This window comes from Callorhinchus milii, unplaced genomic scaffold (genome assembly GCF_018977255.1).
Source record: "Callorhinchus milii isolate IMCB2004 unplaced genomic scaffold, IMCB_Cmil_1.0 Scaffold4, whole genome shotgun sequence".
NCBI lineage: Eukaryota > Metazoa > Chordata > Chondrichthyes > Chimaeriformes > Callorhinchidae > Callorhinchus > Callorhinchus milii.
The window spans coordinates 53,929,379-53,944,161 of record NW_024704745.1 but is presented as its reverse complement, the minus strand read 5'-3'; the positions used below and the strand labels follow the sequence as shown (position 1 = coordinate 53,944,161).

At 39.4% G+C, this 14,783-nt stretch overlaps 1 protein-coding gene across 2 annotated transcripts in view; it reads left to right on the top strand.

The window, feature by feature from the left end:
* Positions 1-14,783, top strand: part of amotl1 (angiomotin like 1) — a 54,253-nt gene that overhangs the window by 15,006 nt on the left and 24,464 nt on the right. For both annotated transcript variants that reach the window (XM_007902043.2, XM_007902035.2), the window contains 3 exons: positions 1,014-1,296; positions 9,426-9,570; positions 10,395-10,487. In XM_007902043.2, coding sequence (XP_007900234.1) covers positions 1,014-1,296; positions 9,426-9,570; positions 10,395-10,487 — 521 coding nt within the window. The remainder of the gene's footprint in view (positions 1-1,013; positions 1,297-9,425; positions 9,571-10,394; positions 10,488-14,783) is intronic.

Below are 14,783 nucleotides of genomic sequence, written 5' to 3'. Positions count from 1 at the left end.
CTTCCCGAAGAAGTGATAAGGCACTATATCAAAATGCAAGGATTGTTATTATTATTATAGTATCAGAAGGAGGCAAATCTGGCATTTAATCACTTTGCAAGCCTAAAAAATCAAAGGTGGGAAAATGCTCCATTTTAGAGGAATCCTTCCTCAGCAGGACAAGTAAAAAACAACGACACATTTATCCTTTATTCCTATTAGCATTCCACCCAAGCTCCCACTTGACTAGGGATCACATTCCATCTACGTGTACTGCTTTTGAGACTGCTTCCTATGTGAAAGACACTGTACAAGTGCAAATTATTACTATGCTGTTATGGAGATCATCTCATTGCACATGCACTTTATCAGTCAGTGCCCCATGCAACAGGCATATCACCTCTATGTATTTTTGTAATGCTAGTTTCCAAACAATAGTTTGGTGCATTGTTAAGGTGCTTTGGAGCAATTGCTGGCTATATGGAGTGTAGTGGGTATTTATGCGGTTTATAATCTGTAGCATTTTGAAATAAAATTTAGATTGGTTTTGCAAAGACTGAATGAAATGGTTTGCAATCAAAAAGATCTCAAATATAGCATGAATTTTAACAGTGGGGCTGTAATTTGTAATATTTACAAACCGGATTTGTAACATCCATTGTGACTTTCTGTTTGTGACATTCACAGTCAGTTAATCCAGAATTGGGATTGTCCAGAAAAATGCCTGAGGACAAAATGTAGAGGGGAAACCTTTTGAAGGGATCTACTGTTAATATCTTAAGTCTTTCTTTCTACAGTGTTTGTATAAGCAGAGTTCTGGGGCAGCCAGTTCCAGGAGCTGTCCTACAGCTTTCTGAAATGCTAAAATGTCTCTTCTAAATATTGTTGCAATTTGAGAGAATGCTTAATTTTTTTCACACTAAGTCCTGGAACTTTAACATTTTTCAAGTCCTAGCAAGAATGTGGAAATGTATATTCTGCTCCCATATATGATCCACTGACTTATTGAGTTTCTTGTTGCTGCCATTTTCCAGGCAATGTCAGGCATCTTTCCAGCCCCTGCCCTTGCAGCACCACAGCCCCATGTCTTCCCTGTGCTGTTCAGAAAAGAACACAATGCAACCAGCACTTGTGGTGGCACCATTACCCCACCTGCCCCAGCCCCAGCCAGCCGCCTTGCCAAGTCAGCAGCTGCCAGCCGATGCCATCGCAATCGTGGCACGAGCTCAGCAGATGGTGGAGATATTATCAGAAGAAAACCGTGCCTTACGCCAGGAGCTGGAGGGCTTCTATGAAAAAACTGCTAAACTACAAAAGGTACTGTGCGTTTTTTCTATTCTTTCACATTGTCAGCAGGCCAAGTTCCAACGATAGCTCATTGTTGAGGTGCTTTGCCACAGTTGCTGGCCATATGGTGTGGAGTTGCTGTTTATCCTGTTATATAATCTGTCGGGTTTTTAAAAAAATAATATTTCTTTCATCTATTCATTTTATTTGAAGGACCCAAAAACACAACCATTATAAATAATAGCTTAATAATCAAGGTGTATATGGAGCAAAAATAAAATGAAATAAAACAAAATGCTACACTTGATGGTTAAGTATTGACTTTGAAGGATGAGTATGTCTTGTGCTCTGCAGTCAGTACATTTACTGAAAGCAGTGTGAGGTTCTTGTGTGAGTTTATACTATAATATATCTCTCTGCTCCAGCCTGCTTCTTCATTGCTCTTTTATTAAATTCTCATTGTTTCTTATTTTCTTTCCTACTTTCTCTGCCAAAGTTTCTCCGCAGTGTGCATTATAATAAATGGCAAAAAGGTTAGGGGCCAATGGTCAGTAGAATTATAACCACTGTAGCATTGTTCTGTGTCAAGCAATGTGTTGAATATTTGTCTTGGTTTAGTCAACTCTTATGTAGAAACGCTGAATGCTGAACCTTGCATTTTCATTATTATTATTGTTTCTTAAGAGATTTGATGTGATAATTATCAAACCTTTTATGAAACACATTTCACCCCAGCAGTGAGTGTATTGAGATACAGCCTTAATCTTCCACACTTTTTATAAAGTGTGGAATTTGTTGGCCGTATTGTTGGCCAGAACACTGGGAGAAACTCCTTTCTCATTTCGGATAGTGCCATGGTATCTTTAATGTCCAGACAGCTGTGTGAAAGGTTTGACCAGATTCCAAATCGGTGTGCATTTTCCTGAAGAAGTGTCAGGTTAATAAACAGTAAGTAAGTATGCTGCACTCCTAAAGCATGCTGTGTGAGAGCCAAGTGTTTCCAGCTTATACAGTGTGCATTATAGTGACTGCCTCAAAACATTTGAGAAACTGCGTTTAAAAAGATCAAAAGCCAATAACGTAACTGTTTGTGTTGCAGCTGAAAGCAGCAGCAAGTGGAAGAAATTTGATTTCTTTACAACGTTTTTGATACAGTTTTGTGGCTAAATTGCTGCATTTGTAAACAGATTTTCAGATTTCTCTAGATGTGGCAAATTATAGTTTGGATATTCTTGAATGATTCTTGAATAACCCATGTTTTTTGATTGTACTCTGACATTATTTGTGGTGCTCTGCCATGATATCTGTTCTCTCAGTTGTGAAAAATCTGTTCAGTTCTGTACAGAGTCGCCAAGAGAGAAGTCTTGAAATGCCCTCAATCCTTGTACTGCTGACCAGTGCACATTGGAGGAGTTGAAGGGACTCTACAAAAATGGTCATTGCTGTCTGTCTTTCCCCCCAGTATCAGCCTGGCTAAGTTGGTAGCCCTTTTGCCTCTGAGTCAGACGGTTGTGGCATTTTGATAGAACTCACAAAGTCTTAAAATGACACTCCAATCCAAGTTGAGGAGATCTGCATTGTGGGAGGTGCCATCCTTTGGATGAGAGGTTAACTGTGATCCTGTCTACCTGTTCAGATGAACATGAAAGATCCCATGGCACCATTTGATAAGAGAGTGTCTCCCAGTCCTGGCCTAGATTTTTATTAAGTGGTCATCTACTTCATGACTGTTTGTGGGTCATTGCTGTGCACAAATTGGCTGCGCATAAAATACACAATCGCCGCACTTTTAGTTTAAACTCTGTGACGTGTCTTGAAACTGCCTCCCAATATGAGAGGCACTATTACTAACTACACAGCCACTACACTTTGCAGTATATTCTGTGAAGCACTTTGAAACATCTCAATGACGTGATAAGGCACTATGTCAAATGCAAGGATCATCATTATTATTATTACTATTATTATAAATGCATTGAGACATACTCCCAACATAAATGCAAGGATTATTTTCTTTTTATCTTATTATTTTCTTTCAAGTTTTTCTAAAAAAAATCTTAACAGCCATTTTGAATCAATAGAGGCATGAAATTTCAAATAGTATTAACATCAAGACCATTATCTGAAAATGATCCGCCTGTTACTAGAGGTAATCCTACATCACTCACTGCTATTTTGCCCTGAATTGGACTGAAATTCTGATCGGCGTTTCATGTAGCAACTTGGCAATGTTGGCTGCTAATAGAATTTCGCCATTCCCACGTTACCAAAGGAGCTACACATAACATCAATCAGAATATCAATCCACATGTTCTTACTTTATCCCCGTCCCTGTGCTGTAACCACTTCATCTCAATAGGATTATTGAGCCTTTTCTCACATTGTCTGTAATTTACATAAATTATTCTGGAAACAGGTTTTGGTTTTCCAGACACTTATTTGAATTTACAGTGCGGGATCCTGATAGTCATGTTGGGTCACATAAAGCAATGAATAAATTTTGTTTAAATTCTGTGCAGAGTGTTTGGCACTTAGAAGAATAAACACTCCAACAGGCTTGTTTTTGGCGTGTCTTGAATTTTCCCCATCTCTGTTTGTTTAATGTGATCCAACTGTAAAGATTCTCAAGAATTAAGAATCTTTAGCCAAACACATTAAGCAGGTTACCTGTCACCACTGAGACTTTCACCACAGGCCAACATTTTCATTGTAGGGGTCCAAGTTACTGTGAAACTATTGTCATCATAAAATAAAAGATGATTTGGGCATATATTCAACAAAGGTTACATTTTCTGGAGAATGAGTTATTTCATCAGATGCCATATGTTTTGATCACTTTAGATGAAGTGGCGTTTCGCTGGTCTTTACCCATGTCAATGAGGATGATACACACACTGGGTTATTGTTGCTAAACTGGTATTGACAGTACATAATAGCGACTGCTAGGTTTCTATGATAAGGCCATTGCAGAACTAATAGAAGTCTTAATCCATATCATGCCCAATTTCTAGTTAAGACTCAGCAAAGAGCATATAGTAGTTCAACACAAAGAGGTTGTGCAGGGTCTGATGTCAGTGCCAGGGAGAGAAATTAGTTTTAGAGTGAAGAGCGATAAGATAAGGTCGTGCCTCTTCTGTTTTGAAGAGAGATGTCTGGGAGGAGACCTGCTAGAGGAATGTAAAATGCCAATGGGATGGAGAAAGTAAACTCTGAGCAATACTTGCAGATTCCCAAAGCAACAGAACAACAACAACAAAATTACATTTGTATAGCGCCTTTCATGTCGGGAGGACGTTAACAACAAGGTTAATTGTTGTTAAGAGTAACCTTAGGATGGACACCAGGAACATTTTATTTACAGAGGGTAAATAACAACTGAAACAGATTACCAGTAGGGAAGGAAAGGCCAGGACCCTGGAATCATTGAAGAGATAGCTCAAGGTGATGGGAGGATGATGGAGTGGGCATTCTGGAAAAATGAGATGAAATAGGATGAATAACATATTTCATCTGAACCTCTCTTGTGACTCTGTGATCTATGGTTTAAACTTAGCCATTTACATTTTTTTTTCTTTCGCACAGAACTAGTGATTGATGTGTGCTCATTTTAACAAAAGGTACAACAACGTACTGAATGTACTGTGCTCAAAAAAGTGCCCAGAATCAGAAGTTCCTGTTAATTTGTCATGCTAATCTGTCACTTGAGCACCTCGCAGTATTGCTGGTCAGTGCAAGCTCAGCACTGGAGTACTGATTCACCTATCACATAAGAAATCGGAGGCCAAAAACTCAAGTTTTAACTTGAAAAATGTTCTTCCGCTTTCAGGTTAAAACTAGAGTTAAAAAGAACTAGCTTCCAAACTAAAACTGGCTTAAGAATTTTCCCCAATTCTGTGAAGAGAATCGCAAAATCTTACATTTAAGAGCAAAATGGCCATAAATGTAGCTTTTCAAAAATGTAATTGTTTGCATAATCTTTTTCAGGTATCCTATGTACCTGATTTTTTTGGTTCCCTATACATGCATTATACCTGGATGCTAGAGAACTAGACATTGCTATGCATCTTCATGTGAGTTTGCTTCTCCCAAATGAACAAGTGTATTTTCTTCTTTTTCACATAAACTTTTTGCCTTCAATATTTCTTCTCTTTCCTCCTCCCCCTCTCCTGGACATATTTGACTCAGTTTTCCTACCTCTGGGCAACGATCTCACAAGCTATGGGGGTTTTCTGGTATTTTGTCTGTCCAAATGGTATTTGTTCATTTGTGAGCCTCACAGTGAGCGCTGGCATTTTGATACAGGAAGCGATGGTACAGCAGCTGAGTCTGATGTTGGCATTGTTCAACAATTACATGCACACTGGTTCTAGGAGGTGGCTCATTTGGATGCAGGAACCTTACAGGAAAGAACAATTCAAGTCCCCATTTCTCACTCAGGTCAGTGACCGCTGCTGTGTAGTTAATGCAAGTGTTGCCAACGCGAAGTGGAGACCGAATTGGGTGTGGCTGGTGTCCCTTCCTGATTGAGCAGCTTGCTGACGTTCACTCTCTAGGCTTGCACACGAGGGCAGTTACTGGGGTGAGTTGAGCAGAGTGGCCAGCACCCAAACTGCAGCCAGCCTGACTTCAATGCTTTCACAGGGCAAGAATAACACCGCTCCTGGATACAGAGCATTTCTGATACGGCGCCTTCAGTAATCCTGCAAATTTGGATACAATGAGGTAGTACGATTTGACCCACTGTATGCTCTCCTGCTTCAGATGACCCTGGAAACATTCACAAAGCGTTGTTGCCACTGCCTAGCCGGCCTCCTGGTCACAGGGTGCAGGCTCAGTGGAATTCTGTGACTTCAGAGATGACCCCGGGAATTGCAAAAGTAAGCGCGAGCAGCCATGCTGTATTAATGTTGCGGGCGTGATAATACAGTCTCATTCTTTTTAAGAGTTAAGACATGAGCTGAACTGTATGGAAAGTATATCTTCCTTTCCCACTCCCCCATGGCAATCATTTTATTTCTATTGAATTTGTGTTTGATCGCAGTTTGGTAAACTACAGAGCAAGCGTGTTTTCCATGTCGGGGATGAAATAAATTACGGGGAGGTCATGTTGATGCAAGTTGTACATGTTTTGTGTAGAAAGGAATGGTTCTAGACAGCTGAACAGTCTTCTCTCCTTTATGTTTATATGTTTGTATACCCTTGTGGTACAGCATATTTCTGCAGATATCTTAGGCCAGACTGAACTGGAACAGATATTTGTCAGGTTCAGACAAAGTCAGATTGATTACAAATCTGTCAGACCTTTTGTTATTGTCCAGAGGCCTTGTCTAACCCACAGAATCTGGCTCCTACAAACATGGCTAGATATTTGAGCCGCAACCATATTTAGTTATGAAGTCCGGCGATCAATGTTATGAAAAGTGTGTGGGCTAAGCAGACACAAAGACCAGTTTAACTCTCTAATTTCAAGAGTGCCCACGAGTGCCTGTAATTTTCACAGAGCTCACTGCAGTGGAAACATATGGCCCTTGTAGAATCCCATGAATCTCAAGCATGGATAATTGGAATTCTTCCAAATGGCAAGAGGAACCCAGGAGAGTTCCCTGCTGCACTGCAACAGAAGATTTGGAACAAAAACTTCAGGTTTCAAAGAGGAAAGCACAACTGTACAGATAAACCAATTTATAGAATTGTTTCTCCGAAGGAGGTGTTGTAAAGGAAGGGTTGTAACAACTGTTTCTCTTCATTAGTTTGACGTAAGTCACTTTTGAAACTTCCACTGACATCTGTTTCCTGTCCACTCCCACGCTTTTACCTTGTTTTAATCCAGCAATTCTGCTTTAACTTTAAGAGTATGATTAACAGCTTAAGCCAGACACGGCTTCTGGTGTCTGGCTGAAACAGGCACTGTTGGGTCAATTGGCATCAGAGGTTCTCAGTGGGCTGAAAGAATTTTCAAAGGAAATTGTGAGGCTTCTGTTATCTTCAGTGGAACTTGAGCCCGATTTGACTGTGTTCTGCCCTCCTCCAAGATTTCTTAAACAAAAGACGCTTTAATAGGACTCCTTGTACTCGAAGGATGTTGTGGGTCTGCATTCTGTCAGTGTAACCGCAGAACTGTGTGGAGTCAGTCATATTGGCTCTGTTTGTGATTTGAAAGCAAAAAGGTGCTGATAACTCCCATTACTTTGTGGAGTTTTTAAATGTTAAATCTGCATTTTATTCGATTCTCATGATAGGTGCCATAAATCATAATTGCATAAGAAGCATGTAGGGTAGGCGATTGAACCCGATAGCAACAAATATAGACCTGAAGGTACTGCATTAAAGTCCTTTTGTCACTATTCATTGCTTGTAAGAAACAGGGAATAGTAATAGATCTTCTGAACTCAGCATCAACTTTGTCATGTGCATTTCACGTTGGACATGTTGTGCTTGTGATGTGGCCTGCACGTTCTAGTTACGGTTACATGCTGACGCTATTGGAAACAAACATCTGAAGCACCTGAAATGGCAGATGGGATGATCCAGGGTCTTTGAAATTTGATAGGCTAGAGGGAAGTTCTAAGGTGTAGTGGATCAAAGGTTCAATGGATCTGTACCACATCACATTGTTCACTATTCAATACCCGCAGGACAGAGACATCTAAGGTAAACCTTTACTAGGAATGAGATTTTATACATGTAAAGAGTAACAGATCATAAACCTTGGGGGTGTCAATAAAATCTCCACCCGAATTCTGCCAGGTGTGAAGATAAGAATCAGCTGGTAGTTAGGTTTAGGCTCAATTTCATTCAGGTAAAATGTTACATGTTTATTTAGACGAATGTTTTTCTTGGTGTTGCAATCTATCAATGTTTTTGTGTAGCGTTACTGGCTGGAATAATAATAATCCTTTGATACAGAATGATGGATACAGACAGAGTGAAACACACAGACTGAATGTAAACACAGTGAGATTATCACACTCACTCGCACTTGTTTCCTCACTTGCCCCTCCACTCTTTATCTCTCTCTCTTTCTCCCCACCCCCCCCACCCCACCTCCCTCATAGGTTTAGAAAAGGGGACAGAAACAGAAATTAAGGGAGTGTAAAACAGAAATATACCAAGTCAAACAGGAGACCGATTGACTCAAACTATACTTCATAGTTACTTTCACCCCCAAAGAATACAGTCACTATACCTCCTGTGAAGCACTTCTCCTGACATGAATAAATTATTATTAGCTATCCTGGGATTGCCAAGAGTACTTTTAATCTCACTGCCCTGCCTTATCCCCATACCTCTTCAAGCCTCTAACTTTCACATATCTATCTCCTTTCCTCTTCAAACCCACAATGGATTCTGCTTCTAATGTCTTATCTAGCAGGCAGTCCACATCCCAACAACTTCAAGAAACATAAGAAATGCTTCTATAAATACCTCCACAAGAGGATGCCTATCAGCATCCAACCACACAGTTTAGGATATGTTACTGAAATGGATTTTAATGCACTTCTTCAGTCTCCATGTTCTCCTCAACCGCATTGGGCTCTTAATGCTGCATTATTCAGCAGAGAATGGCAGACTGATTTCCTCCTCAAAATGATTGGAAATTTGTCAAAAGCAACCAGCGCAGCAATGCCCCATAAACAATCAATTTATCAGGAGGATTGCTGACTAGGACATAGGGTGAAACTCACTTCTCTTTTCGAATAGTGTCCTTGGATCTTTAACATTCACCTGAACAGACAGACTGGATCTCGGTTTAATGTCTCAAACAATGACCAATACCTCCAATGTTGCAATGCTCCTTCCAGCACTATACTTGAGTGTCAGTCTAAACTGAGTTCAAATTCCTCAACCTGAGGCCTGAATCCACAACCTCTGACTCAGAGGTGAGAATTTTGCCAGTGAGTCAAGCTTTATTCCATATAAAATCCTATCAAAGTTCCATAACTACATTTTTCTGTGGTTTAGTGATGGATATGGGTGCATAACTTCAAAGGAAGTTGTTTTGATATGCGGTCTCATGAATGGAGTCACATGCACATGTTTTAATGTTCTTGAAAGAACCAAGGAAGTCATGCGTCTTCTCTCAGTAGCCCCATTGAGTAAATGTGTGTGAGCATACACAATGGTTGACAATTGCTGAACTATTTTCGATTCCTTTGCAGTTTGAAATGGAAATCCAGCGGATCTCAGAAGCCTATGAGAACCTAGTGAAGTCCACCAACAAACGAGAGACTTTGGATAAAGCTATGAGGAACAAACTGGAAGGGGAAATTCGAAGACTCCATGACTTCAACAGGGACCTAAGAGGTATTTTTTTATATACCTGGATGTTAAAAAGAAAATATTCATATAGCGGAGTCTTACCCTCCATGTATACTAGTCTTTGATGCTTTCAATACTACTGTGCTAGATGTGTAACGAAACAAGTTTACAAATACAGAAGTTAATACTGGCATATGCAATAATTAAATTGCGTTACCACATGTGAGTGACTGTTTACCTTTTCTCTAAACAAGTAAATCACTATTAGGACTACTGTACAAAATTGTGGTTTATATGAATTAACTTTTTGTTAACAGTTTTATTTCTAAGCTCTTACTGTATTAAATCAATTCAGAAGTTTGCTCACCCACTGAGGTGGCCAATTCAGGGAATATAGTAAATTGAGGTTCAGTCCACATTGCTGACTATACTTCATGTTAGACCAACGGGGACATTTCCTGTAGAACAGGACGGTGATTTCAGGTCTACCTCAAAGCAACTCACTCAGTAGCTTTTCCAAGAGCTGACTAAGCTTTATATGTGCTTCGAACATATTCAAGTTTCCAACCATAGGTGAAGCAGGGATGTTGGCCTCTAATGTACAGCAAGCTTTTAATGAAGTTTGCTTAGTTGAAATTTTGAGCTGGAGAGAAAAGCATTACCCAATAGGGCTTCATTGGAAGGGAAGCCCTGAAATTACCATTTACATTTACAATATCTGATTCAGGACTAATAGAAAACCTTATGCAGGTAGTTTTCTTTGGTCGAACAGCACTGATTTGTTTACCTAGGGTAGCGGATTGCGCAACATCTTGGCATAAATGAATTTTGACATGTTTGAACAAAAAGGATTTCCTATTTCTATGTAGATCGCCTTGAGACTGCCAACAGGCAGCTGGCCAGCAGAGAGTACGATAGTACAGAAGATAACAAGACAACAGAGGGCCATTATATAACACAGAGTGAGTACTGAGGCATATTGCAGCAGGCTACTACAAGTCCTGCTGATGGCCATATGATGCATAAAAGGAGCTTACTATTTGTTGCAATGGATTTTTTCAAAAGTCCAAACTGAAAGGCAATCTTAATCTGATAGATGCAAATGCTTGACTTTTCCAAATGTGAAACTTTTTTACTGCATTTTTAAAAGGTGAATAATTTTATTATTTCTGTTTAATGTAAATCTGCATCAAAAGGTATTTTACGTGGAAAAATGCCAAAAGCCATATGTTACAAAAAGCAGATCGCTTTTTACTTTGGAATAACCTTTTTTTCAGTTTCTGCCCTGTGAAGCTTGGTTGAATCGTATCCAAAACAACATAGAATAACCAGATACAGTTTCCATTCACTCCAGTTCTTTGATGTAAACTTAGCATTTCTTGACAAAAATAGTTATGTGAGGATTCAGCTGAATTGTTCAATTATTCTGAAATCTTCAGCTGAAACAGATTTGTTGCTAAAGAGGAAGCTTGCTAGTACTTCTAATTATAAATTTTTGTATTTATTCTTCATAAAACCATTCAAGATTCGCATGGAGAAAAATTGAGCAGTTTCTAAAACCGTGCTTCTGTAAGCAAGGAGAGAAAAAATGGATGGGGAGAAATTTCACCAAATTACTCTATTTACTTAGCATTTCAGGGGATCCAGAATTTAACAAATTCTTTAATGCAGCCTTAATTTTGTAGCTGTTTTTCTGTATTTCTTTGAACAACCACAGAAAACCAGATTCAAAGACAAGACTGGATTTATTTTCCAATTACTGAAATATTCTAAAATACTACATTAATAGAATAAAAAATAATAAATGTTAATAGAGTAATAAATCCTTGCATTTGATATAGCACCTTTCATGTCCGGAGGCCATTTACTGTAAAGTGAAGTGGCTGTGTATTTTTCTAGGTAAGTAAATCTAGACCCGGATGGAATTTCTTCCCATAAATTTCTACATTCCGTTTCCTATCCATCGCAGACACTACCGACATGCTAAGGTTTGGTACTATTAAGTCACATTCATTAAAGATAATGAATTTGTTGATATTTAGTGGGCTATTCTGCTCTCTTCCCCATATGTAGCAGGCTAATAGATACATTCCCACCTCTGCCTGTTACTTAAGCATGTCTGTCTCTGCTAGACATGAGTATATTTAGTTCTTAGCTAGACTGTGCTCCTCCCTATGATGGTGGGATATTCTACTTCTCCAGATGGACCAACACGGTGGCATCATCTACCACCGGATATGAAGATGTTCACCCCAGCATCCAGCCTGATCACCCTCTCCCCACTCTCCTTCTAGGTCAAAGAGCCTACCAACAATTTCTACAGAAGGATGGAGAATAACAAAGCTAAATATATATGTGTAGAGTATCTTCTTTTGCATAAATCCACATCAGTGGGAGGGAAAATATAGAATCATTGGAGGCTTGTCAGGGAATGTAATGCTCCCTTATTTCATTTTTAACATTGTGACCTGCTCAGCTTCCCAATGTGCTGTATTTAGTTTCGGTTAGTGCTGTACATAGTCTGGCAGTGTCTATTTTCAGACTGGAAGCAATTCTCATATAAATGTGACTCAAGTGAGGTGGGAATTTTGTCTTGCTTGATTTTACAAAATATCAGGCTTTCCACGTGAGTAGCAGACAGAACCTTGGTTTAATGTATCAGTCGAAGAATGGTACCTCCAATAATGCACCCCCCCACTGATAGCACTGCATTGGACTGTCAATCTAGTCTAGGAGAGCTGTGATTTATAAGATATGTTGAGGTCTAACGTAAGATATTTGTAAACTGGATTTGTTCTGCAGTTTGTGACTTCCAGTTTGCAAATGTCCCATTGCAAGATTGGCGGCTGATTCCTCAAAAGTAAATCCCAAAGTAATAAAGTAAAGATAAGGCCTTCTGATTGCCAAACATTTTTCATTGGGATTCACTGTTCATAACCCTTCACCATTTCACAATCCGATATTTGTAAACCCCAGAAAAACGCAACAAATCCAGTTTACGAATGTTACACCCAATGGAGTATATTATAATGAATTGTCTTTTTTTTCCTCAAACCTTCATTGATTATTCTTTCCCCACTACTGTTTGTGGGTGATGGATTCCATTCCACTAGGATTTGTGAATGAAGGACTCAATAGAGCTGTTTATGTGTCTAAGATATCCACTTTGTAACCCCCTCCCCAACACACTTTTACAGCTGATGATAGTGTTTATATTTTAACACTGGCTGTCGGCCCATTCTCTGACATATCAACTGAGTAACATATATAGTTAACCAGTTTTGCAGCACTATAATTTAGCTTAAAAAATCTTACCCTTTATATTGCCCCTGGTTTTAGCTTCCAGTGGCATAATTATCGCCTTTGGGTGGAGTGACCACAAGTTTTAGAAAGTGGTTACACAATGATAATGTGCAACCAAATTCTTAACCAAACTCTGTTATTAACTTCTCATCTGAGACCATGGATTCCTACTAAATTCTTTGCTCATTTGGACCTGCCCAACATTTTGTCTGCATGTCAGTCAGGAGAGCAGATCTAGCAATTCAGAATAGCTGAGCATTGCATTATATTGCAGGGATCAGGAACAGATAGCAGAACCCATCCCTCCTTGTTGAGGTAGAGATCCAATTAGCTTGTTAGGAACAAGGCTGACAAATCCACAAGCAGACCTTGCTGCCATGTCATCTGAAAGTAGAATTGTAATAGTTGGTTGGAGCTGTGAGGATCTAAGGGAGGAAATTAGGAAAATACTAATAATCCTTGCATTTAACTGAACAAACCAGCCAACTAAGCTGTCTAAAATCTGCATTTTTGTCCTTTTTGTTTTCATCTTGGAATTGCTGCTTTTCCCATCTCCCACAAACAATCATGGATTGAACGACCAAATAATTTTTTTTTGTGAAGGGATCATTAGCCCCAGAAAGCATTCCGCCGATTGACTAACAGGTTCCTACTTACTGCTAGGTAAACATAGGCGTGTGGAATAAGGATACTTGCCTAAGGTTTAGCCCTGCCCGTAAATCGAACCCGGTCCTCCTTCTTGTGAGGCGAGTGGTCTAACCAATATGCTACAAAGACTCCAAGTTGCAGTGGTAACTGCAGGCACTTAAACATAAACCACATATAATGACACTTCATTATGGTCTGCAGACTGGGCTCGATTTACACCTTGAGCCAAACATAGCCATGATGTGATGTAATGTCATGTTAGGAAGGCACAAAAAAGTAAATTCAAGCTGGCCAATTCAAATAATTCTTCTTTTTCTTTTGCTTCCAGCCTCTGTATTTTTTTGTGTTCTGAGAAATTCCGATTGTAATTCAAAAAGCTGTCAGAACTGGAATTTATTAATCAAAAAGTTTGAACTCGATCTCTAGCACTAAGCCTCCCATTAGAGCAGAATATGTAGAGTGAAATGAGATTCTTGCTATGCTTGGATTGAAGCTTCACTTCCATAACTGAATGAACAGAAATAGTGCGTCCAATTCTATACTAGCACATTCCCTTGAATTAAGTTTGGATGAGCACATGTTGAGCATGCCAACAACAGCTGCGATGCTGGTTAAAGAGCTACGGTTTCTTATTGGATTATGTATGCTAGAAGCTTTACATACTTTAAATGAGCGCAGCACAGATTGAGCTTCAACTATCACACTCTAACCTGAACCACGAGAAATGCCATACATTTCTGTTTGAAGATGCTCTGGCCGGGCCCTGTGCCAGCTGTTTTTCTACAATGTCTATTGGCCTCCCATTGAACCTGTTTCTTTTATGAAAACAAGACTTAGTGGAAATTTCAGCAGGATATAATTGGAGTTTGGGGATTTCCTTAGTCTGTAAGAGAATTCTCACAGGAATGTGCGAAGTGCTCTGAGGTGCTTCTAATGAATTCAGGGAGGACGGGGGGGAGGGGGCGTGGGGTGGGGTGTAGAGGAGAAAGAGGGACATATACAGCTGGTTAGAAATCATGAGAGTCTAATTCAATCTGAATATTTGCATGTAATATAGCCAATCCTATATCTTACTGGGGGTTGTAGAAGACGTTTAGTTGAGAGGTTTGGTTTAATTAAACTAATGTAGGAATATCTCAATCTAGTATAGTACTAACTCAATCCAGGTCTGCAAACTACACTGATATGCCACAGTTTTGTACAACTGTTCAGAAAACTGCCAAGCCAGCTATCTGTTTCTTGGCTGCTGTTTTCATTAAAGATAACACTCCATTTTCAATGTTTGTTGAGTTGATCCAGTTCCGCTG